General features: G+C 37.4%; 1 protein-coding gene across 2 annotated transcripts; it reads left to right on the top strand.

Moving 5' to 3' along the window:
• Positions 1-4,872: 4,872 nt before the first annotated feature.
• On the top strand, positions 4,873-23,395 carry LOC127847623 (transcription factor Sp4-like). 2 transcript variants are annotated; one of them, XM_052379654.1, is made up of 8 exons: positions 4,873-5,046; positions 7,065-7,274; positions 7,515-7,631; positions 8,078-9,368; positions 10,199-10,397; positions 11,792-11,884; positions 16,531-16,631; positions 19,604-23,395. In XM_052379654.1, the coding sequence occupies exons 1-8, from the start codon at positions 5,023-5,025 to the stop codon at positions 19,882-19,884; spliced, it is 2,316 nt and encodes a 771-aa protein (XP_052235614.1). In that variant the 5' UTR covers positions 4,873-5,022; the 3' UTR covers positions 19,885-23,395. The 2 variants fall into 2 exon arrangements, with proteins under 2 accessions (XP_052235614.1, XP_052235615.1); XM_052379655.1 differs by lacking the exon at positions 4,873-5,046 and adding an exon at positions 5,126-5,164.
• Positions 23,396-25,231: the final 1,836 nt, after the last annotated feature.

The following is a 25,231-nucleotide window of genomic DNA, read 5'->3' as shown; positions in this document are numbered from 1 at the left end:
ACTCTCACAGTTGTGGCCCTTTCTTTTTGTTGCTATCGCAGTCAGTTACTTTGTGTAGTTTGTCTAATTGTGTCATCCCTTCAACAAAGCGGTAGTATATATAGTCCGTCAATCGGTCGGTAGGTCTGTCTGTCAGTATGTTTGGCGGCCCAAAGACCTTTCGTTTCCGTGCCATGTCTAGAGAACACATCGACCTACAGCCATGCACATTGGCACGATTTGACCTACAGCCATGGAAACTGGTATGATTGTTACATGAAAGGAAAAGAAGCCGATACATTTTCAGATCAGCAGGTCAAATGTAAAGGTCACGGAGGCTTGTCACAGTAAATGTGTTGCAAAATATCTTGGGAATGCTGTTACATAAGATCATGAAAATGTGTGTGGTGGTTACTTCTGAGAAAGAGAAGACACATATTGATTTTGAGGTCAAAAGTTAAGGCCATTTGAGCTGGTATCAAGACATTGATACCAGCTCATGACATCCAAAATATCTAGAGAATATTTGACCTATGATAATATTAATGTATCAATTCAACACAATATTTGAAAATCGATTTGACCCAGATCATGCGAATTGATGAGATGGTTAGCAAGACACATATTAAAATTGAGGTCATCAGGTACAATGTCATGGTCACAAGGGTAGTATCATGAAATGGTTTCTGTGCAATATCTAGAGAATTCGTAGGATCATAAAAGTCAGTATGCTGGTAAGTCTTGACTCAAATGATTTTCGAATCTTAAAATCTAAGGTCAAGATCAAAGGGACAAGTTTGCTATAAGCCTGGTGTGTACATGTTTGACTAATATCCGTTGTTTATTTTTTGAATCGAGAAAATATTGTGCTATGCATCTGCTAGCATTTAAGATTGGGAAGGGGGGGAGGGCATGCAAAGATTGGCAAACTGGGCCATATTTACTAGGATCGATTGGTCACTGTTGGCTCGGTACTACTTAAATATACCCCGGGTACTCTTAAGTATTCTTCAATGTACCCCGGGTACGGAAAATATACTAACACGTACCCGGTAAGTTTAGACTGTACTCGAGTTGTATTCCCGCCGAAAATCCGATGGCGTAAAACGCGCAACGGAATACGAAACAAAATTCCCTTTGAACAAAACCTGCCTCAACATGCTTTCTCGAGTAAAAGTTGCGATTATATAGAGGCAATTTTACAGAATATTGACATAAATATGAACACGTTTCAATTTAAATACTAGCCGACAACGACCAATTTAGAGTTAGAATTTCCGGGTACGTTTCAGTGTATTTTCAGTACCCGGGATGCATTTAAGTATACTTAAGAGTACCCAGTGTACATTTAAGTAGTACCCGAGCCGACAATGACCAATCGAGCTTTACTTAGCTCCTTAAGCGAGTCCGTTAATCACGGGCGCCACCTTTTTTGATATGCATTAATAAATGAGTCAATGCTACATCCGAGGTGGCGCTCAGGCCCGGGTGTTTTGGAATTTAACGGCTAATTTTACAAGGTGATTAGGTTTAATATGATTTTTCAAAATATTTCGCATTGTTTTTAAAAATCGGCCTATGTAGTGCGATTCACTCATCCAAAAATGTACAGAAACATACAATCACAACCGAATTGGAAACGTGAGGACCTGTATAAGTTGCTGCATGGTAGAATACGTAAAAGCAAATTGATGCCTTTTGCCTGCGTGACGAACACATTCCCAGCCAATTAATTCTCTCATTACATAAGACAATTGCTTTGAACATGTACACGTTAATACATGCACACAAAAAAAAACATCGGCCTTTAGCCGATCTAATTGATAAATTTTCATTTTTCAAAGAGAGATGGAGCCGATGCCAAGGAGGTGGCGCTAAGAATAGGAGGTGGCGCCAATGCACACGTATAGCTATTTGAAAGTGAAATATTTTATGTTATGGCTTCTATTATGTTTACTGAACTTTTATTTTTGTAAGTTGGCTACTTCAGCACATTAAAGTCGCGTGATTTTTTAATTAGAAAACGTAGTTTTTTAATTATGTCTTGATGGATTTAAAGGGGCATTTTCACGTTTTGGAAAATTGACAATGTGATTGTAGTTCTGATATTTTTAAAGAAACAGTAATACTGAACATTTACCATGCTCTAAAATATCCACTAAAGGCATCTTTTGATGATGTAATGATGAAAATTATAAAGCGTTGCAACGCGAAACAAATGAATAATTTGGAGAGTTTGTTGTTGTCGTTATATTTTGTGATACTACTGCTTATATAAAGTATAAAATACCTCAAACATTGTGTGAGGACGGATGGCCAGGTGGGTTATGCGATAGACTTTTGCTCCAATTACTCCTGGGGTCAGTGGTTCGAGCCCAGTTGAGGGTTACTTTTTTTATTTCTTTATGTTGACATTTATCAATATAAAGCATTTAATGACGAACTTCAAAACATGCCAAAAACTGTGAAAAGGCCCCTTTAAACGTTCGTCTATGTACGATAAGAACATGTAACATGTATGATACAAAAAAGTTAACGGGAAAAGACCGAGCTATCTTCATTTTTTGGAGTTGATAGTGGGAAAAACAACATATGTAACCTAATTAAAATTCGTCGATGATGGCCTTTTATTAAATTGAGCATTTGGATTAAGGGACCTAAATCATCGTTTCAAGAAGAAGTTTTATCTTATATCTATTTCATGTATTGAAATGAACTACATGTATGTTGATAATGTTGAAAATTTAGTTATTGTTTAGTGGATTATTACATATATTTGGTGTATATCGTACAATGTGTTGTTCTTGTTGGTTCCTTCTTAATTTATTTGATAACTTATATATTAAACAAAACTACATCTTATTTATTAAAGAATGCGTTTATGGTCTGAAAATATTTGGGCATTCGTGTGTACGTTGAAAAATAAAGTATATATAACAAATAACATATATCAAATGTACGTCATGTGATGATGTCATTGTGATACGACTGTTAATTGATACATCCTGCATTGGCGCCACCTGATCCTATCATTAGCGCCATCTCCTAAGCATTGGCTACATCTCTTTTGGAAAAAGGAAAATTATTTATTACGTCGGCAATAAGTCAATATATGCAGCATATAATTTATGTTGTACGAAATCGTTTGATGGCGATAGCGATTGGAATGGGTGGAAATTCGCTCGTCACACAGGAAAAACTTATCGAAATGCTTTTTAAAACTCAACCATGCCACAACTTATAAACGTTCTCACGTTTTTAAATGGGTTGAGAATGTATGTTTCTGATTATTTTTGGATGAATTAATCTCCGCTGAATCGCACTACATTGCCCGATTTCAACAATAAATGTAATGCGATGTATTTTGGAAAAAAACAAACACCATAGAAAACTTAATCACCGTGTAAAATTATCCATAAAATTTCAAAACATCCGGGTCTGAGCGCCACCTCGGAAGTTACATTGGCTCATTTATCAATGCATCTAAAAAAAAACGTGGCGTCCGTGATTATCGGCCCTGTTAAGGAAACTCCTTTATCTTTTACAATTTCTTAAGTCGCTGGTTATTTTGTGTTATGGTATTTTTAATTAAAAAGTTAAAAAAAGAGTAAATTTTGATAATATTATTAATACATGTATTTAATCGAAATTGAGGAAACATGAAAACCTGGTGAAACTCCACCTGTCCTGCATGGTGACCATCAACCAAGCTCATCCCTGCTGGAGGCAGAGATCGCCGAGGTGAAAAGCGTGTATACAAACCACTGCGGTTGCCTCACAGCTTTCAGAATTGAATTCACTCTTAACAGTCACATTTGCATGCTTGCATGTGAATAAAGATGAAGGAGTATTACATATTCATACAAGTCTCATTTTCTTGTTAAGGGGTGGTTGTGAAATAATTTGCTGAATACGAGAGCTAGTGAGCTAATTCAATGGTTTAAGGAATGTAGTAAAAATAATTCTATTAAAGGGAGGCAAAGCAAATATACCCTTGCAAAGGGAGGTAATTAAATAACTGGCTAGAAAAGGGAAACGACGAAATTATTTCCTAGTAAAGGAGAGTGTAAAGAAAGCATTATCTAGAAAAGGTGGCAAATGATTAAAGTAAATGGTCAACAAGTAGTGGAAAGAAAGAAGTCACACTTCAAACAGCAGTTATTAATTAATAATTTTAACTGAAACTGTTTCCGTTAGTATATGCAATTTATATCTCTTTACATATTTTGGTTGCAAATTATCACTCGTTCGTTTTGTGCACCACACTATTCTCTTATACTGGGATTTCCGCTAAGAAGAGATTCCATTTGAACGAAAAACAAAAACAACAAAAGAAGCGGAAATGTTTCGTCCCCGATGAACCCGTGCGGATTGTAAAGGCTAATCTAGGACGACACTTGACTCGCATAGTTAACACCATTTACCCATTACAAAATTATACATGGAACCTGAAACTACGTATATAAGGACGAGGGCCTACTTTAAATTAAAGAGCCGAGTATATTTTTGGGGGACAATGAGTAGGCGTGGCGCGTTGCCCGCTGACTTCAAAGCGTTCCGAATTTAGAACAACCCAGAACAACCCACTCATGTATACAGGCCGCGTACAGAATCGATTTTCAGTAGCGCGCTGCTAACACAACAAATCCGTGGGTCGATCAAGCGTGTCCTTGCCACGCCAGCCGAATATCCACCAAACAGGTGCTATTGTTGTCGTCAAATAGTTCTTAGTCTGCATTGTTCAAATGCAAAAGATATTCATTAATTTACAATACCAGTGCGTGATTTGAATAAAAAGTTTAGTTTAAAGTTTTCGAAAGCATGTTTACGTCATAAACGGTTAAAACTTAATCGTTATTTTGTGCAGTGATATAATTGATTAAACAACTGGGAGGGTGTGACGTCAAAAAGGCGAGGTCAAGAAGGAGGAAATGAAATGCCTTCTCGTTAAGTTGAAGAATATTCAGTATTATTAACGTAATTATATCAAGTCTATAATTAATCATTTGTATATGCTTTGGTGTTAATAAGCGCATTGCGATTATGCCAAGCGAATCGACGGGACAGGTTCGTTCATTGAAATAAATGTGTATTTTCAATTCTATGTTTTTTGGGAGGTGGTCTATTTTTAGAACATGCCTCCGCCCGCGATTAAAACCCCGCCTCGGTGTTGTATTAGTGGCTGGTAATTACTTTTTGGTCGCACATTTGAGGAATATTTGTTTGTAGTGAAGAATTCTACATCGTTTGGATATGTGTTTTATTGCCAATTGATGTTCAGGTTGATTGTCGATTTAATTTACTAACTGATTTCTGTTTCGAAACGTCAGTATTAATATGCCAAAAGTTAAAAACAACAACAAACAGTTTTGTATTATAATCAATCTATTTGAACACTTTCTATTACTAGTATGTTTGTAGTTATTAACGAAAAAGTCTCATTGTTTTGAAGCTCTAGTAGATCTATGTCTCAGTAAACTCAAAAACTCGGTACACAGCAATAACAAGATTAATGTCTATGTTTTAGTTTCAATTTCTTCTTCTATAATAATGGCTATGTTCACTACTGATACATTATGGCCATGCGTGGGGGGTAAAAAAGAAATAGATTGATAGGTTACCCGAGTTACTCAATCCACCCAGGAAAATCCTATCAACAGTGATAAAAAAAGGTGCAAAACCGAACACCTTAAGCCCTGAAGACTTAAATATTATTTACATATACTGCTGTGCATGAAGCCATGTGATGAGAGTATTAGTAGAGTTAAAAACAGGATAAAAGCAAGAAGCCTGTGAGCTAAGAATGGAACAGTGATGTAGCCAGCGCAGATTTAAATCCAGGGATCGTATCAGCACTGACTACATAAGATGGAAGTGTGTTCCATTGTACAACTGTTCTTGGAAAGAATACAAATTTGTGATAATCAGCTGTAGTTGGTGGTATTTAGTATGCCATGTGATGGTGATGGCGTGAATGTCTATTGTATGGAATGAGAGTGTAGGGGATTGATGTCGACATGATTATATACTATTTTATAGAACAGAATAAGTCTAGCTTGTTGTCGTCTTGATTGCAAGGTATTCCAATTCAAATCCCCAATTATATTTGTGACTGTGCTCGGGGTCTTGCTGTAATTATTCTTTACAAATCTGGCGGCTTGACGCTGAACATTTTCAATTTTATCAATGTCCTTCTGATGGTACGGGTCCCAAACACTAGAGCAATATTCCATGGATGGTTTAACAATGCTGTTATATGCCGCTGCCTTAGTTTCCATTTTAGAAGAGTGAATGTTTCGTTTAAAAAAACCTTAGCTCTGACTTGCTTTACTACTAATTTTATTTACATGGGGTGACCAATTTAATGTTGAGCTTACTTCAAGATATGTTGCTTGGTTTACAACAGACAGAGGCTTTGCTTAAATCCATGATGACAACATCCATCTGGTCTCTCTGCATGGTAGTAGCTATGTCATGGATAAAACCCACAAGTTGGGTTTCGCAAGACGGCCGGGCACGGAAACCATGTTGGTTGTCCACCAGGATATTAAAGTTGTCAAGATGGTCTAAGATGTTACTAACAACGATATGTTCCAGTAATTAACAGGCAATACATGTTAATGAGACTGGTCTTTAATTACTAGCTTGGTACTTTTCACCTTTTTTAAAGATAGGAGTTACAAAAGCCATGGACCAGTCAGAAGGGACAGAACCAGAAATGAGTGATTTGTTAAAAAGAGTTGTAAAGATAGGTGCGATTTCATTTGCACATTCCCGTAAGATTCTGGGTAAGATTTCGCTAAATTGATATCAAGGAAAGCCCTGGTTCTTACTTAACATGCTCAGTACATGTTCTAACCAGTGTTATATTTCAATGGAGATATTGAAAGTAACAATTATCACATATTTTTTTATGTGAAAAGTGTATTAAAGAAACTGTTAGTTCTAAAGTAGTCCAGTCATCATATGATAACGAAGATGTAAGCTAAAAAGGATCCTGATCATTTCTTACAACCCTAACAACGATTCTACGTTGTATAAAGGATTGCAAAAATTGTTAACAGTTTAATGCCCACTCTGTACAGGACGTGCAGCAGAGCCCACTGGCGTTGCTGGCCCAGACGTGCAGCAAGATTGGTAACGAGGATGGGGCAGGTCAGGGAGGTCAATCGGTGCGCGTTGTGTCAACTGCGCACGGAGACGTGATAGCCCCGCAGTGGGTCCAGCTACCCGTGGACCCGAGCAAGCAGGGCCAGGCCCTGTCACAGGCCACTCTGGCAATTTCTGGAGGCCAGGTATGAAATAGTAGAGATTATAAATAACTTTTAAGTGCCTGGAAACTATTTGATATGTGTATATTGTTTCTGATCCTCCATGTTTTCTGTGTATTTCAGCATTTAATTTAAATGTGAGATCTTGTGCTCAACAATGTTGAATACTGATATATAAAAGTTGTCCATGCTAACTGATTATGTTATTATGCAGAATGCACCGGTACTGGTTTCCATTCTGACTGGTTCTGTTATTATGCACAGGTAGTCCAGCCCCAGGGTCACTACCAGATAGTCGCCCAGGCGGGCCCCAATGGTACAATAACGTACAACGCTGTGCCACAGTTCCAGATTCTCAACATGGACTCATCACAGATTCAGGTACAGGTTTTGTTTGATACTATCACACTATGAGTGGACATTGTCGTATTACATTTTAATTCTATACAACTGATTGATCTTTTCAGAAACCTCAAATTTACCTTCCAAATTAGCCAAACAAACTTATGACTGCTGATAATGAATAAATTGCTGTCTAATGAAGTAACTGCATTTAAATAAAGCTTTTTAAGACAATGTGCACTTATGAAAAACTTACGAAAGACGGATAGTTAATTATGTAAGTGATTTTTTAAAGACAAAACTGCATACCGGAGAGGTTGTAAGTTGACCAAATACAAGATTTAGTTAATTTCTTAGTTTCTTCCCATTAAAAATGCTCAGATGTTCAAACCAGCTCTATTAAAATAACAATACATGAAGTCACTTCCACATTTTCATATCAAAGAGTGATTAAAATTCACGTTACATCAATTAATGTATTTTAGGGCAACATGCAGTCTCAACAATTGAACACCTCACAGCATCAGACCATGCAGACGGTTCCCATCATGACATCAAATGGTCAAATAATCCGGGCCCAGATCCCGTCTGCTGCTGGAATGGGAACCAGCATTCTAGGTGGCATGGGAAACCTGGTAAACATCGGGGGAAACATGATCAACCTCAGCGCTCTTCAAAGCTTGAACGCGGTACGCCCTGGTGGGGACATGCAGCAAATGCAAATCCATGGTGGCACGTTTCAGCCGATTCAGCAGATGTCCAACATTGTTCAGATTCCCATTTCCGCGAACGGGCAGACGACATACATGCCTGTTCAGGTGCAACCTTTTCAAACACTGCAGGATATGTCACAGCTTGGCTTTTCCGCGTGCAATACGGTCAATATGGCCAATGGTGGGATAATCACTGGAGCGATGCAGCAAGGCTCGGCCGTCTCCCAGCTTATGGAGGCTGTTAACCAGATCGCCAACTCGACACCGAAAGCCTCGACTAGTAACAACAAATCAAAAGGCAGCAGCTCCCAAAAGTCTCAAAATGCAGCAGTTCAGTTTTCTACTGCAAGTGGTTCAATGGGAACATCAACTGTTTCACAGCTACAGAACATGTCAATGCAAGGACAGACAATTGCTGCAGCCGCGGCAGCAGCTAATATAATCCCTCAAATGCAGCTAATTCCACTGGGAAACGGAAATTACATGCAAGCTATTATTCCGTCACAGTCTGTTAACTCACAGCAGAATCAAAATTTTATAACAATCAATGCCTTGTCACAGAATTCCACAACGTCTGGCACCTCGACTACCACAACTACGGGGACTATGTCTACACCGCAGCAACTTGCGACCGGCGGACAAATCCTTCAAAGCATCGGTGGCCAGACTTTTCAGGTTTTTCAGCAAGGGCCGAACGGCCAGATAGTTGCGGCACCTAATCAGCTGATGAATTTCGGCAACATTAAGGCGTCAAATCAGATTCCAATACAGATTCAAGGCATGCAAGGGATCCAGACTTTACAAAACTTACAAGGCCTTCAAAATTTGCAGAACTTACAGACAATACAAACATTGGGTGGGCAGCAGATACAGACCCAAATGCCGCAGATATTTGGTACCAATATGCAAGGTCTGCAGGCTGTTACAATTAACGCCCAGGGAAATTTCACTGCTATTCCAGTCAGTGGAATTCCCCAGCAGTTGACCACAATGAACTTGAACAGTCAGCAAACCTTACAGGGCTTGCAACAGGTTCATCTTGGATCTAGCGGACTTGTAACAGGTAATTTAATACGCTTCATAACCCTTTAATTTAATTTGTTAGCCATGAGTAATTACAGATAAGTTTAGTCCATATGATGAGAACTTTTCACAATCCGTGATTCAGATGCATAGCATTTCAGAATCAAAATAAAGAATGACATTGAAGGTTTGTTTGAGATAATTATATATTATTAATTAAATAATATGCCAACTGATTCAAAGAAAATGTGTATATTTAGGGAAAAGAGTCATCCTTCTGACTAAAACTGTTAAGACTAAAGAACTTCTTAATTTCCTAGAATGCATGCCCTGTGATACAATAAATGTAGTATAATGTTATTTATGGTACTTGCATTTCATTTAAAGGAACATCAAATTTACGATTACATTATTGCACATGCATAAGCTTATAGTTAATTTTTGTTAAGCTACTGTGCATTCATTAATTTAAGTTGACATGAAATTTCATGGATTCGTTTGATTTCAGATGTAAAACTTGGGACGTAAAAGTTTGGTGAACATTTGATTTGGTGGTTAAAATAAACCATGAAAATATGTACCCAACAAATTATTGCCCCATATTCTGATTTAATGAATTTGTGTAAAATTTTGCTCATATTAGCCTTTGCAGTATTTTTTAAGAAGATATCTCCACTAAAGGCAAATTCAATAATAGTGACAAGGGTTGTCATAGTGACAAGGGTTGTCCCTGATTGGCCTGACTGCTGGCTGCGCAGGCTAATCTGGGATGACTCTTTACTACGCACGAAAGTAAAACTAGTAATTCCTAGAATGAGCTCATTTTGATTTCACATTACATGCCCTTATTCTCATTTTTCCCTATTAAAGCGAGTGGTCAGACCCTACAGCAAGACCCGTCTGACCCCACCAAGTGGCAGGTCGTCTCCAATACCCAGGGGACCACCACCCTCACCATCCCCTCCCTGTCCCCTACCTCAGGTCAGAGCCCTGAGACGAATGCCTCAGGGAAGCGATTGAGGCGCGTGCCCTGCTCTTGTCCAAATTGCGTCAGTGGGGATGATAATAAGTATGTGCAGTTTTCATTATTATGCCCTGCTTTGAAGAAGAGGGGGTATATTATTTTGCTTGATGTTATTCTGTCTGTCGGAAGACCAGTTTGTTTCTGATCAATGACTTGTGAACGGAGGGACCGATTGGCTTGATACTTCACATGTGCCTTGACCCGTATTGAAACTAGGTCAATGTCACTGTCACAATAATTGTGATAATAGTTTCCGATCAATACCTCGTCAACGAATTGACTAATTGGCTTGATACTTCACATGTGCATTGGCCTTGGGCAGTATTGAGTAGATTATTGTTGAAATTGGGGTTACTAGTTAAAGCCCTATTTGGAGGGGGCATATGTCTCCGAATGTGGAACTCTTGGAACGATGTTTTACCTTTGTTCAGAGAAAAATATGCTGAATGCTTGTGACTTAAGTGTCGTCCCAGATTAGCCTGTGCAGTCCGCACAGGAAGATCAGGGACAACACTTTCCACTTAGACTAGATTTTCGTTTAGAACAAACGCCCTTTAATAAAAAATTCCATAAAAGATGAAAGTTTTGCCCCTGATTAGCCTGTACTGACTGCATAGGCTAATCTGGGACGACAGTACGATGGCTAATCTGGGACGACAGTACGAAATGCATTAGGTCCAGTGTTTCTAGAATGTGGCTCATTTAAGTACAAAACTGTTTATTGTCTTTATATTGCAAGCCCTGGGGTGGTATTCCAGAAGCATCTTAAGTTAAATTTTATTTTTATCCTTAAATTGGGAATTTTTCTCAAGTGTTTCGTTTCATACTATAATAGTTAGGCATCGAAAATAACATTAAAATAACGTCATAATGTCAATTTTATTTGAGGAATACCAAAAAAACATGCATGTCTTTATTCTGTAAAGAAATACAAACAATTACAATTTTGAACTTAAGTGAAAATATTTAAGAAATGACTTAAGATGTTTCTGGAATATGACCCCTGATTATTATAATGGTTCAAAGATTGCAGTAGGCCTAAAAGGAACATATCATGACTTGTAAAATAATTGCTAGACAGTCTGAATGAGAATTTCAGAAAGCTCCGCTGTTATGCACATTATCAAGTCACGTGATAATGTGACTAAAGTCACATGATAATGTGACAACCTCCAGGGCCTGACTGCTAAAAAGGCCCTTAGTTTTTTAAGTCACTAGTTATTAACCCTTTAATATGCGTGCTCCATGTAAACAAATGAATGCTGAACAAAAAAGAGTTTCTGCAGAGTGAGGCCCATTTCTTTACCCTGAAGGAGACACAACTCATTTCTTTACCCTGAAGGGGACACAACTTATTTCTTAACCCTGAAGGGGACACAACTGTTAAATGCACGGCTGTTTTCAGGGGACACAACTGTTAAATGAACGGCTGTTTTCAGGAATGGCGAGAACAAGAAGAAGGTACATGTGTGCCACATGGAGGGTTGCGGGAAGCAGTATGGGAAGACTTCACACCTTCGAGCTCATCTCAGGTGGGTTTCTGAATCTGTATTTTTAAGTCAAAGAAAGTTTGCAGCAAGTCTGGGATGAGGCATATAAATTTAAATTTCACACCTTCGAGCTCATCTGAGGTGGGTTTCTGAAGTTGTATTTTTTAAGTTTTAAGAAAGTTTGCAGCCAAGTACGGGATGGGAACCTAAAATAAATGGTGTTTATATTTGAGCAGCATTTCTCAGGGATCACACTTTCCTACTTAACTGGATTTTTGCAAAGAAGAGATTTCTTTTTTTTTAAAACACCATAAAAGCGGAAACTGTAGTCATTGATTAGCTTGTGCGGACTGCACATGCTTATCTGGGATGACACTTTACCCATTTGCATAATCCTCATTTTACCTATCTTAGGTGGGTTTCTGTAGTGTCACCTGGTAGTGTGAAGTTGCTGTGTGCAAACGTGTTGTTTTCGTCTTTATAGCCAATAAGGCTATGAAACTCTTGACAATTCATAGCCGGATGCAATGCTTTAAAGCCAAAAAGATAAAGATAAAAGATAATTTTACAGTGATGTTACCATGAAAGAAAGATAATATTTTTTATAATATATTTATTGTAAAAAATGTTATATCGTCCTAGTTGAGATTTTATGCCATTAGCAATCTTGCGATGGGTCAATTTTGCAGGCGGAAGTTGTAGTTTTAAAGTCAAATAAGGTTTGCAGTGCATTACATGATGAGACCTATATTAAAAGGTGTGTATATAATATTAGATCAACACTGGGTAAAAGGCCTGACCCTGAGAGCTTGTTTTCAGGTTGAAGCCAAAGCTTTCTTTAAGAGAATAAGTTTTCACTTGGACAACCATTCGGAGCCTCTGTGGGTTAAAATGGCAATCATTGATAGGATTTCACAAACCCAGAATACTGGCTGTTTTTCTGTATTTGAGCTGCGCTGTGGGAAAATAGCATCAAAAGTATGTGTGGAAAGTGTCGTTCCAAATAAGTCTGTGCACAGGCTAATCAGGGACGACACTTTCCGCCTAAACATGATTTTTGGCAAGAAAAGACTTCCTGTAAACCCCAGACTGGACAGGCTATTCTAGGACAACAGTTAACACACATGCTATAAGTAGGACAACTGTTAACACACATGCTATAAGTAGGACAACAGTTAACACACATGCTATAAGTAGGACAACAGTTAACACACATGCTATAAGTAGGACAACAGTTAACATGTGCTATAAGTAGGACAACAGTTAACACACATGCTTTAAGTAGGATAACAGTTAACACACATGCTATACGTAGGACAACAGTTAACACACATGCTATAAGTAGGACAACAGTTAACACACATGCTATAAGTAGGACAACAGTTAACACACATGCTATAAGTAGGACAACAGTTAACACACATGCTATAAGTAGGACAACAGTTAACACACATGCTATAAGTAGGACAACAGTCAACACATGCTATAAGTAGGACAACAGTTAACATGTGCTATAAGTAGGATAACAGTTAACACACATGCTATAAGTAGGACAACAGTTAACACACATGCTATAAGTAGGACAACAGTTAACACACATGCTATAAGTAGGACAACAGTTAACACACATGCTATAAGTAGGACAACAGTTAACACACATGCTATAAGTAGGACAACAGTTAACACACATGCTATAAGTAGGACAACAGTTAACACACATGCTAAAAGTAGGACAACAGTTAACACACGTGCTATAAGTAGGACAACAGTTAACACACATGCTATAAGTAGGACAACAGTTAACACGTGCTATAAGTAGGACAACAGTTAACACACATGCTTTAAGTAGGATAACAGTTAACACACATGCTATAAGTAGGACAACAGTTAACACACATGCTATAAGTAGGACAACAGTTAACACACATGCTATAAGTAGGACAACAGTTAACACACATACTATAAGTAGGACAACAGTTAACGCACATGCTATAAGTAGGACAACAGTTAACACACATGCTATAATTAGAAAAACAGTTAACACACATGCTATAAGTAGGACAACAGTTAACACACATGCTATAAGTAAGACAACAGTTAACACACATGCTATAAGTCCCATTTTCCCTGAGCAAGGGTTAGGCTAATTAATGGAACATTACTGGCAACAAGGATCAATGGTTTACATTTTCATTTAATGCACAATTTACATTTTAATATACTTATATTTTGTACTTTATTAGGTAGAATTGAATGTGCAATCATTGTTATTTTTTCTCTCACAATACGTTTCCTTTGGCAATTTTGTGTGTGTAAGATAACTTGCAATGTGAAATAGGAGACTGGAGTAGAGGTCATGGTGCAGTGATCTTTTTTCTTCTTTATATTAAGTATCCATAAACCGTACTTTCCCAATGAAGGAAAAAATACACTGTTTGCCGTCTTAAAAATTCCCAAGAAATATAAATTTTGGTCCATAAGTGCATTATCTGCAAGTTAACAAAACAAATTAGCACTCAAACTGAACAATGCAAGCCGAAATGCATGTGAAATGAATATTTGAGTTGATTTGTGCAATTTATATTACCCATAATTCCCTTTCTGAAGATTTCACTGTGCAAAATTTCTTAATTTAAGTTTTTTTTATGTCCCCCACTATAGTAGTGGGGGACATATTGTTTTTGCCCTGTCTGTTGGTCTGTTTGCACCAACTTTAACATTTTGCAATAACTTTTGCTATATTGAAGATAGCAACTTCATATTTGGCATGCATGTGTATCTCATGAAGCTGCACATTTTGAGTGGTGAAAGGTCAAGGTCATCCTTCAAGGTCAGAGGTCAAATATATGTGGCAAATATCACTCATTTTATGAATACTTTTGCAATATTGAAGATAGCAACTTGATATTTGGCATGCATGTGTATCTCATGGAGCTGCACATTTTGACTGGTGAAAGGTCAAGGTCATCCTTCAAGGTCAGAGGTCAAATATATGTGGCCCAAATCGCTTATTTTATAAATACTTTTGCAATATTGAAGAAAGCAACTTGATATTTGGCATGCATGTGCATCTCATGGAGCTGCACATTTTGAGTGGTGAAAGGTCAAGGTCATCCTTCAAGGTCAGAGGTCAAATATATGTGGCCCAAATCGCTTATTTTATGAATACTTTTGCAATATTGAAGATAGCAACTTGATATTTGGCATGCATGTGTATCTCATAGAGCTGCACATTTTGAGTGGTGAAAGGTCAAGATCAAGGTCATCCTTCACAAGGTCAAGGTCATCCTTCAAGGTCAAACATCATATAGGGGGACATTGTGTTTCACAAACACATCTTGTTTGTGGTAATTTTTCCCAATTGGTATATAATTGTACTGGTGCTTTTCCCAATTTGGCCCTGAAAAAATTGCTGATGTAATCACATGCATTAAAAAGAAAAGTATATGACCCAGCCTCTGGGAAAAGGTGGCTTAATGCATGTGATGACCCCTTTATCAAACCCCTATTTACCTGTTATGGACCCTTTTTTACCCCTTTATCAAACCCCTATTTACCTGTTTATGGACCCCTTTTTCAAAGTATTGTCCCGGACTAGTCTGAGCAGTCAGCACAGGCTAATCATGGACGATACTTTTTGCTTTAACCATTTTTTAGCTCACCTTAGCACAACATGCTCATGTGTTGTGCTCATGTTGAGCTTTTGTGATCGCCTTTTGTCCGTCGTATGTTGTCCATTGTCAACATTTTCCTTATTAACTCTGTAGAGGCCACATTAATTGTCCAATCTTCATGAAATTTGGTCAGAAGATTGGTCTCAATGATATCTTGGATGAGTTTTGAAATGGTTACGTTTGCTTGAAAAACATGGCTGCCAAGGGGCGGGGCATTTTTCCTTATATGGCTATAGTAAAATCTTGTTAACATTCTAGAGGCCACATTTATTGTCTGATCTTCATGAAACCTGGACAGAAAATTCATCCCAATAATATCTTGGACGAGTTCGAAAATGATGCCGGTTGGTTGAAAATGTGGCCACCAGGGGCGGGGCATATTTCCTGATATGGTTATAGGAAAACTTTGTTAACACTCTAGAGGCCACTTTTTTTCCGATCTTCATGCAACTTGCTCAGAAGATTTGTCCCAGTCATATTTTGGATGAGTTCAGAAATGGTAACCTTTGCTTGAAAAACATGGCTGCCAAGGGGCGGTGCATTTTTTTCTTATATGGCTATGAATGGCTATAGTAAAATCTTGATAACACTCTAGAGGCCACATTTATTGTCCAATCTTCATGAAACTTGGTCAGAAGATTCATCCCAATAATATCTTGGACGAGTTAGAAAATGATGCCGGTTGTTTGAAAAACATGGCTGCCAGGGGGCGGGGCATTTTTCCTTATTTGGCTTTAGTAAAACCTTGTTTACACTCTAGAGGCCACATTTATTTTCCGATCTTCATGAAACTTTGTCAGAAGATTTGTCCCAATAATATCTTGTTGTCTCAGGTGAGCGACTTTGGGTCTTTCAGGCCCTCTTGTTTTTTTAAAGGATACAAAAATCCAGCCTAGGCTGAAAGTTTCTTCCCAGAATAGCCAGTCAGACACTTAATGCACATTAAGCCTGGTTTTCAAAGAGCATGCCTCATATATAAAATTCCATAACGCTATTGTTTTGTATTTTCATCAGGTGGCACACTGGGGAGCGTCCGTTTGTCTGTTCATATTTATTTTGTGGAAAACGGTTTACCCGGTCGGATGAGCTGCAAAGACACAAACGAACGCACACAGGTATAGAAGTCTTGCGGTCTACAAAACATGACTCCCTGTGGGAAAACGGGTTAAATGCATGTGCATTAAGTGTTGTCCCAGATTAGCCTGTGTAGTGCACACGGGCTAACCAGGGACGACACTTTCCGCTTCTATGGAATTTTTGGATTAAGGCAAGTATCTTGTAATGGAAAATCCATAAATGTGAAAACTGTTGTTCCTAATTAGCCTGTACAGACTGCACAGGCTAATGTGTTATGACACTTTATGAACATGCATTAGGCCCGGTTTCGTCCATTAGCAAGGCTCATAAACATGTTAGTTTGGTAGCAGCATCAATTATTTTTCATTAAGTTTGGACCCACAATTAAGTGAACAAATGTGTGCATTTATATGAAAGAGGCGTGTAACTGGGCTTGTTATAGTAAAGGAACTTGAGTTGTTCTTTGACAGAAGAAATATCTGTCCTGCAGAAGGCTTGGTAGTGTGTTTCACTAATTTGAACATTATTGAGTAAATTAATATTTTCTATTTAATTTTTAGCTCACCTGATTGAATTTATTGTCCGATCTTTATGAAACTTGGTCAGAAGATTTGTCCCAATGATATATTGGATGAGTTTGAAAATGGTTACGTTTGCTTGAAAAACATGGCTGTTCGAAACTGGTTCGTGTGGGGTCAAAAACTAGGTCACTAGGTCAAAATAAAGAAAGAACTTGTTAACACTGTAGAAGTCACAGTTCATGCCCAATCTTCATGTTACTTTGTCAAAATATTTTTCTTAATGATATGTTGGTTGAGTTCAAAACTGGTTCCGGTGTGTTGAAAAACATGGCCGCCAGTGGGCGGGGCAGTTTTCCTTATTTGGCTATAGAGAAACCTTGTAAACACTCAGGAAGTCACAATTTTTGCCCAATCATCATGAAAATTGGTCAAAACATTGGTTTTATTGATTTCTCGGACGAGTTCGAAAATGGTCCAGATCGGTGAAAAAATATGGCCGCCAGTGGATGGGGCATTTTTCTCTATATGTATATAGTGAAAACATGTCAACACTCTATAAGTCACATTTTTGGCCCAATTTTCATGAAATTTTGTCAGAACTTTTGTTTCCTAGATACGTGAGTTGAGTTTGAAAATGGTTCCGGTCCGTTGCAAAACATGGTTGCCAGGGGGACGGGGCAGTTTTCCTTATATTTATATAGTAAAAAGGCTTAAACAATCATGAATTAAGGTCATGCGAGACAACTCTTCTAAATATTGCATTTTAGTTTACAGTAGATACTCCCCTTTGATTATTAATGTTTTCATAATAATACATAGTAGCTGTGTATCATTTATGTGTTAATTGTTATTCGAGGTTGGATGTTTTTATGCCCCCTTTCGAAGAAAAGGGGGCATATAGTGATCGGACTGTCCGCCTGTCTGTCCGTCTTTCCGTCACACTTTGCGTTAAGGTTTCAAAAAATGCTCATAACTTCTATGTCCTTTGAGATATAACCTTCATACTCGGTATGCATGTGTATATGGACAAGGCCTTTCCGTACGCACAATTTTTTTTTATCCCTGTGTCCTTTACCTTGAACTTAGGGTCCGCATTTAGGTTTGAAATCTGCGTTTAGGTTTCGAAAAAAATGCTCATAACTTCTATGTCCCTTGAGATATAACCTTCATATTTGGTATGCATGTGTATATGGACAAGGCCTTTCCATACGCACACAATTTTTTACCCATTTGACCTTGAAGTTAGGGTCCGCGTTTAGGTTTCGAAATCTGCATTTAGGTTTCGAAAAATGCTCATAATTTCTATGTCCCTGGAGAAATAACCTTCATATTTGGTATGCATGTTTATATGGACAAGGCCTTTAGGTTTCGAAAAATGCTATAACTTCTATCAAAGCGTTTATAGGGGGCAAATGTCATCCTATGGTGACAGCTCTTGATTTTAGCTCACCTGATTGCTCAGATGAGCTTTTGTGACCGGTCTTTGTCCGTCGTCCGTCCGTCCGTGCGTCTTCCGTCCGTCCACATTTGTTTGTAAACACTCTAGAGGCCATCTTTATTGTCCGATCTTCATGAAACTTAGTCAGAAGATTTGTCCCAATGATATCTCGATCGAGTTCAAAACTTGGTCATGCTGGGTCAAAAACAAGGCCACTAGGTAAAAAAAAGCAAGCTTGTAAACACTGTAGAAGTCACATTTAATGCCCAATCTTCATGTTACTTTGTCTAAATGTCTGTCTTAATGATATGTTGGTTGAGTTCAAAAGTGGTTCCGGTCCATTGAAAAACATGGCCGCCAGTGGGCGGGGAAGTTTTACTTATTTGGCTATAGAGAAACCTTGTAAACACTCTAGAAGTCACAATTCATCATGAAAGTTAATCAAAACATTGGTTTTATTGATATGTCTGACAAGTTGAAAAATGGTCCAGATCGGTGAAAAACATGACCGCCAGTGGGCGGGGCATTTTTCTCTATATGTATATAGTGAAAACATGTGAACACTCTAGGAGTCACATTTTTTGCCCAATTTACATGAAATTTGGTCAGAACATTTGTTTCCTTGATATGAGAGTGAGTTGGAAAATGGTTCCGGTCAGTTGAATAACATGGCTGCCGGTGGGGGGGGGGGGGGCAGTTTTCTTATATTTATATAGAAAAAAAAAGCTTGTGAACACTCTAGAAGTCACATTTTTTGCCCAATCATCATGAAACTTGGTGAAAAGATTTTTTATATATCTCAGATGAATTTGCAAATATACCATAAAAGAGGAAAGTCTTATCTGATCTGGTCTGACACTTTCCGCACTTGCATCAAGTAGAGTCCCGAAGGAAGGCTCAATGCAGTCAATGGCACATTCATACGCCTGTTAATCTGTTTCATTCCACACTTCTTATTTATATTCAAGCATTGGTTTATGATAAGGAAATACAATCTTGACATTAAAATAGTACGTACTCGCTGTACATGTGGGTTGATTTATTTTTACAGGAGAGAAGCGCTTTGAATGCGAAGAATGCGGAAAAAAGTTTATGCGATCTGATCATTTGTCAAAACACAAAAGGACACACCTTAAGGGCCATCTTCAGAAAGGCGAAAATGGTGACGACAATGATGCAAAAGCTGAAGAAGACGAAAGTATGGAAGAGATGAGCCCAAATGAGCATATGATGGAGATAAATTTGAACAGTGAGCTGCATATGGACGGGACCACAGTGGTGATAATGAAGAACAGTTCGTTTGAAAGTTCCAAAGGGGATGACTCTGATTAATTGATTATCCAAATTAATAATCAATCGATGAAAAACATTGATAAATTGATTATCTAAAGTAATAATTAATCAATTAAGGACATTGATAAATGCATTATCTTAATGAAAAATTAATCGATTAAAGAAACTAATTATCTAAATTAATAATTAATCTTTTAAAAGTTATTGTTTACTGAAAGGACAATTTCAGATACAGTTTTCTGTATGACATCTATTGTCTGCTTACAAAAGGTTCAAATATTACCCACCTTTGTAATGTATACTTGTTTAAAACATATAAATGGGCCTTGCTCTGTGAAAAAGGGATTAAATGCATGTGCGTAAAGTGTCGTTCCAGATTAGCCTGTGTGGTCCGCTCAGACGAATCGGGGACAACACTTTCCGCTTTTATGATATTTTTCGTTTCAAGAAATTCAATTCTTAGCAAAAATCAAGTTTAGGCGGAAAGTGTCGTCCCTGATTAGCCTGTGCGTACTGCACATGCTTACTGGGACGACACTATACACATATGCGTTAAACCCCCTTTTCACAGAGCATGACTCAAATATTAAAATACCTAAAAAATAACAAAGCCCAAGACTTTAAGAATTTCATGAATGTAAGGAATTTACTTATGTTTTCCTCAAGTAACCTTGCGAACACTGGCTAATGTCAAGTCCTTAAAATTTATTTTATGAATTATGATTAAGGACATAGCTGTCAGATAATATATAGATTATGGCAATTGTAGCTCACCATGGTGAGCTTTTGTGATCGCCTTTTGTCCGTCGTGCGGCGTCAACATTTGACTTGTTAACTCTCTAGAGGCCACATTTATTGTCCAATCTTCATGAAATTTGGTCAGAAGATTGGTCTCAATGATATCTTGAATGAGTTCGAAAATAGTTACGTTTGCTGGAAAAAACATGGCTGCCAAGGGGCGGGGCATTTTTCCTTATGTGGCTATATATGGCTATAGTAAAATCTTGTTAACACTCTAGAGGCCACAGTTATTGTCTGATCTTCATAAAACTATGTCAGAAGATTCATCCCAATAATATCTTGGACGAGTTCGAAAATGATGCCGGTTGGTTGAAAAACATGGCCGCCAGGGGGCGGGGCATTTTTCCTTATAATGCTATAGTAAAACCTTGTTAACACTCTAGAGACCACATTTATTTTCTGATCTTCATGAAACTTGCTCAGAAGATTTGTCCCACTGATATCTCGTTTGAGTTAAAAAAAAATGTAACCTTTGCTTGAAAAACATGGCTGCCAAGGGCAGGGAATTTTTCCTTATATGGCTATAGTAAAATCTTGTTAACACTCTAGAGGCCACATTTATTGTCCAATCTTCATGAAACTTGGTCAGAAGATTCATAAAAATAATATCTTGGACGAGGTCGAAAATGATGCCGGTTGGTTGAAAAACATGGCTGCCAGGGGGCGGGGCATTTTTCCTTATATGGCTATAGTAAAACCTTGTTAACACTTTAGAGTCCACATTTATTGTCCAATCTTCATGAAACTTGGTCAGAAGATTCATCCCAATAATATCTTGGACGAGTTCGTAAAATGATGCCGGTTGGTTGAAAAACATGGCCGCCAGGGGGCGGGGTATTTTTCCTTATATGGCTTTAGTTAAACCTTGTTAACACTCTAAAGGCCACATTTATTGTCCAATCTTGAAGAAATATGGTCAGAAGATTTGTCTTAATGATATCTTGGATGAGTTTGAAAATGGTTATGTTTGCTTGAAAAACATGGCCGCCAAGGGGCGGGGCATTTTTCTATATGGCTATGTAAGGCTATAGTAAAATCTTGTTAACACTCTAGAGGCCACATTTATAGTCCGATCTTCATGAAACTCGGTCAGAAGATTCATCCCAATAATATCTTGGACGAGTTCAAAAATGATGCCGGTTGGTTGAAAAACATGGCCACCACGGGGGTGGGGCTATTTTCCTTATATGGCTTTAGTAAAACCTTGTTAACACTCTAGAGGTCACATTTATTTTCCGATCATCATGAAACTTGGTCTGAAGATTTGTCCCAATGATATCTTGGATGATTTCGAAATGGATTTGGTTGCTTTAAAAACATGGCCACCAGGGGCGTGGCATTTTTTTCTTATATGGCTATAGTAAAACTTTGTTAACACTCTAGAGGCCACATTTATTGTCCAATCTTCATGAAATTTGGTCAGAAGATTGGTCTCAATGATATCTTGGATGAGTTCGAAAATAATTATGTTTGCTTGAAAAAAATGGCTTCCAAGGGGCAGGGCATTTTTCCTTATATGGCTATAGTAAACTCTTGTTAACACTCTAGATGCCACATTTACTGTCCGATCTTCATTAAACTTGGTCAGAAGATTCATCCCGATAATATCTTGGAAGAGTTGAAAAATGATGCTGGTTGGTTGAAAAACATGGCTGCCAGGGGGCGGGGCATTTTTCCTTATATGGCTATAGTAAAACCTTGTTAACACTCTAGAGGCCACATTTATTTTCCGATCTTGAAATTTTGTCAGAAAGATTTGTCCCAATAATATCTTGTTATCTCAGATGAGCGACTTTGGGCCTTTCAGGTCCTCTTGTTTTAAATAAAAAATACAGTAATAATGAATTAATTGATTAAGGACCTGGCTCAAACTGTCATTATTAAAGGGATTTGTGTTTAGCTTGGTATAATGACAATAAAAAAAAGGTCTAGATAATCTGATTTGAAAAAGAATGAATAAAACACATTTAAACACTTGCAATAACACTTCTGGCTAATATGTATGTTAACATTATTATTTTTAAATCTATTATCATCATTTGACATTGGTAAAATATCAAAGTGATTGTATACAACTGTTTTTAATTTCTGTTGTAATTAGTAGAGTATTAAAAACAGTATAATTTTGTTAGGAAACATATTGAATGACTATTTTATTAGAACACGAAAATTGTGAACAAATCCCTTAAATTGAATAAGGTGATAATAACCATGTCAAGTAATTAATATTGACTGTGATAAAGGACAAAGTAGTCAGGTAATTCATAGATTATGGCAAAAAATATGAACAATCATTTCTTTGTTGATTAAGGACATAAATTGTAATTTTTTCAGATCATTTAATGATACCGTAGACGTTTGATCAATCAAAAGTTCAGCTTATTTCTTATCGATTAGGCATTCGGTATGAATGACATATAAGGACATTTACAGATTCTTTCAAAAGAAACATAAATTTGATACTTTCAAACTTTCATTGTCTCATGTATTATATTGACAAGTACAATATTTTGTCAGCAGGAAATTTTTGATACAAAAATCAAAATTTTATCAAGAGTGACAAGAATTATGTGCTTTTATCATGTACACAGTGAATCGCACAGTTATACATGATATGTTTTTATAAATATTGTGTTCTCTTTGTAAATGTTATTTTTTGAACGCATACAGTAATTGTAAATATGTATCTGGTCATTATTGTTATTGCATATTGCTGTTGAAACTGAACTATTAAAATAGTAAAACAAGAAAACAAGCTTTAATTGTTCATAAATTTAAATTATTCTTAATCCTTTCCCTCTTGAAGCAAAGCGAAAATGGCTATGTGCAAACAGCGTAAAAATCTGTTCAGGTTTTATGCTGTTTGCTGCTCATCAGTATCTACAGGTTTGAAATGAAGCCTTTAAAACTTGAATCTAGTAAGAAAGGTCTTTAATTAAATTTAACTTTCTGAGGGACTACAAATGCATATCTAAGTGGGAAAGGGTTAAGTCAGTTGAAAAAGAAAGCAGCCAATCATAATAGACTATTGTTCAACAAACACATTGAGCTGCATACCACATGGAGGGACCAGACATAATTAGTATAATGGGCCTTTAATTTTTTATTCTATTTTAGGAAAGAGAGGTTTCCGAGAATGAGATATCTTTGAAAACTCGCTTGTCTGCAGCCACAAACAATGATTACCAATTTCAAATTATTTTTTTATCTCAAATAGAAACGCTATTATTTGAATTAACTACTATACGAGGTTGCAGAGTTGTAGCGGATATGGTGTCCACCTAATCGCTGGGAGGTCATGAGTTTGATCCCTATTGTGGGAGTCTTCATTAGATTTCACCAAAAGACACTTGAGTTCTGGGTCTACCCAGAGAACCTGAATGAGTACATTTTCAATGCGTACTAGCTTAGATCAATAGGTTTAAACTGAAAGTCAGCTACTATTGGTAAATATGAATGAGCGTTGGTTGTACAGTTATTATTTAGTTTGTTGAATGTCATAGCTAATGTCTAGAACAAAATAATGCAAGCGTTGCTAGCGAAACAGTAACTGATGTTACTGTATAACATTTCTAAATTACTTACAACAGAGTGTAACATTTCTATACAACAAACAAGAGTTTTACATCCAACCCTCTACATTTAAAATTAAATGAAGAAACATGCCAAACAATTGTCATAATTTATTTACAGGAGTAAAAATGGTGTACAAAAAACTATGTACAGTGCAAAATCAGGAGGACACGCCCATCTCATGATAACCTTTGATTAAAATCAACCCCTACCAGTGGCATTAAGATTAACCTGGAGATTTATGTTGTGGGTTCTGAACTCGAACCCCAACTGCCGGAACTCTAGCATGGGGCTTTACATACTGAGTTAACCCTTTCAGTGCTGGGACCGAATTTTGAAGGCCTTTGCAAACAGTTTGGATCCAGATGAGACGCCACAGAATGTGGCGTCTCATCAGGATCCAAACTGTTTGCTATACTGATAGTATTCTTTGAAAAAAAATCAAAGAAAATGCTAATTTTATCAATTCAGCAGACGACATTTTAGCAGACGACAAATTTCCCAGCATGCAAAGGGTTAATGGTGCAGCTGGTGCATATCCTTACTTCTTCCTGTCACATCTTAGGCTGACTCCAAGCAATCTGCTTATCATTTGTGACCTACATCGTTAAAGTAAACCTTGAAGAAACAAGTTTGCCCCCATTCTAGGCTTGAACCCTGAAACACTAGATAGGCTATCAACGAATGGAGATAACTAGGGCTGTTTCTAAGCCATTCAGAGGGCATGCATTCTGTCCGTCCAAAAGGAAGTTTTAGTTTACAAGTTTATTAGCCTGATTAGCATTGAAAGTTGAATGTCTTTGGTGCATCGATGCTCTCTTAATTAGCTCCCTATAGTTGGGATAGATCCTGGAACTTCCAAGACTGCAAGTCAACAATCAAATGATCTTGGTTAACATAAACCTTGTGTATTATGGACTAACTTTGACACCACCATATTTTTGTTACTTAACATGATAACATGTAAACAATTTCATTGTACTGATTGGTTTGGTGTGTTGATACATAAGGA

The sequence above is a fragment of the Dreissena polymorpha genome, chromosome 10 (assembly GCF_020536995.1).
Source record: "Dreissena polymorpha isolate Duluth1 chromosome 10, UMN_Dpol_1.0, whole genome shotgun sequence".
Taxonomy (NCBI): domain Eukaryota; kingdom Metazoa; phylum Mollusca; class Bivalvia; order Myida; family Dreissenidae; genus Dreissena; species Dreissena polymorpha.
Note: the sequence above shows the minus strand (reverse complement) of the source record. Positions and strands in the feature narration are given on the sequence as shown.

Coding starts and splice junctions, on each gene's coding strand:
- LOC127847623 (XM_052379654.1), top strand. CDS start 5,023: ATGCCAAGCGAATCGACGGGACAG. Junction 11,885..16,530: donor CACCTTCGAGCTCATCTCAG/GTGGGTTTCTGA, acceptor TATTTTCATCAG/GTGGCACACTGGGGAGCGTC. Junction 16,632..19,603: donor ACACAAACGAACGCACACAG/GTATAGAAGTCT, acceptor TTATTTTTACAG/GAGAGAAGCGCTTTGAATGC.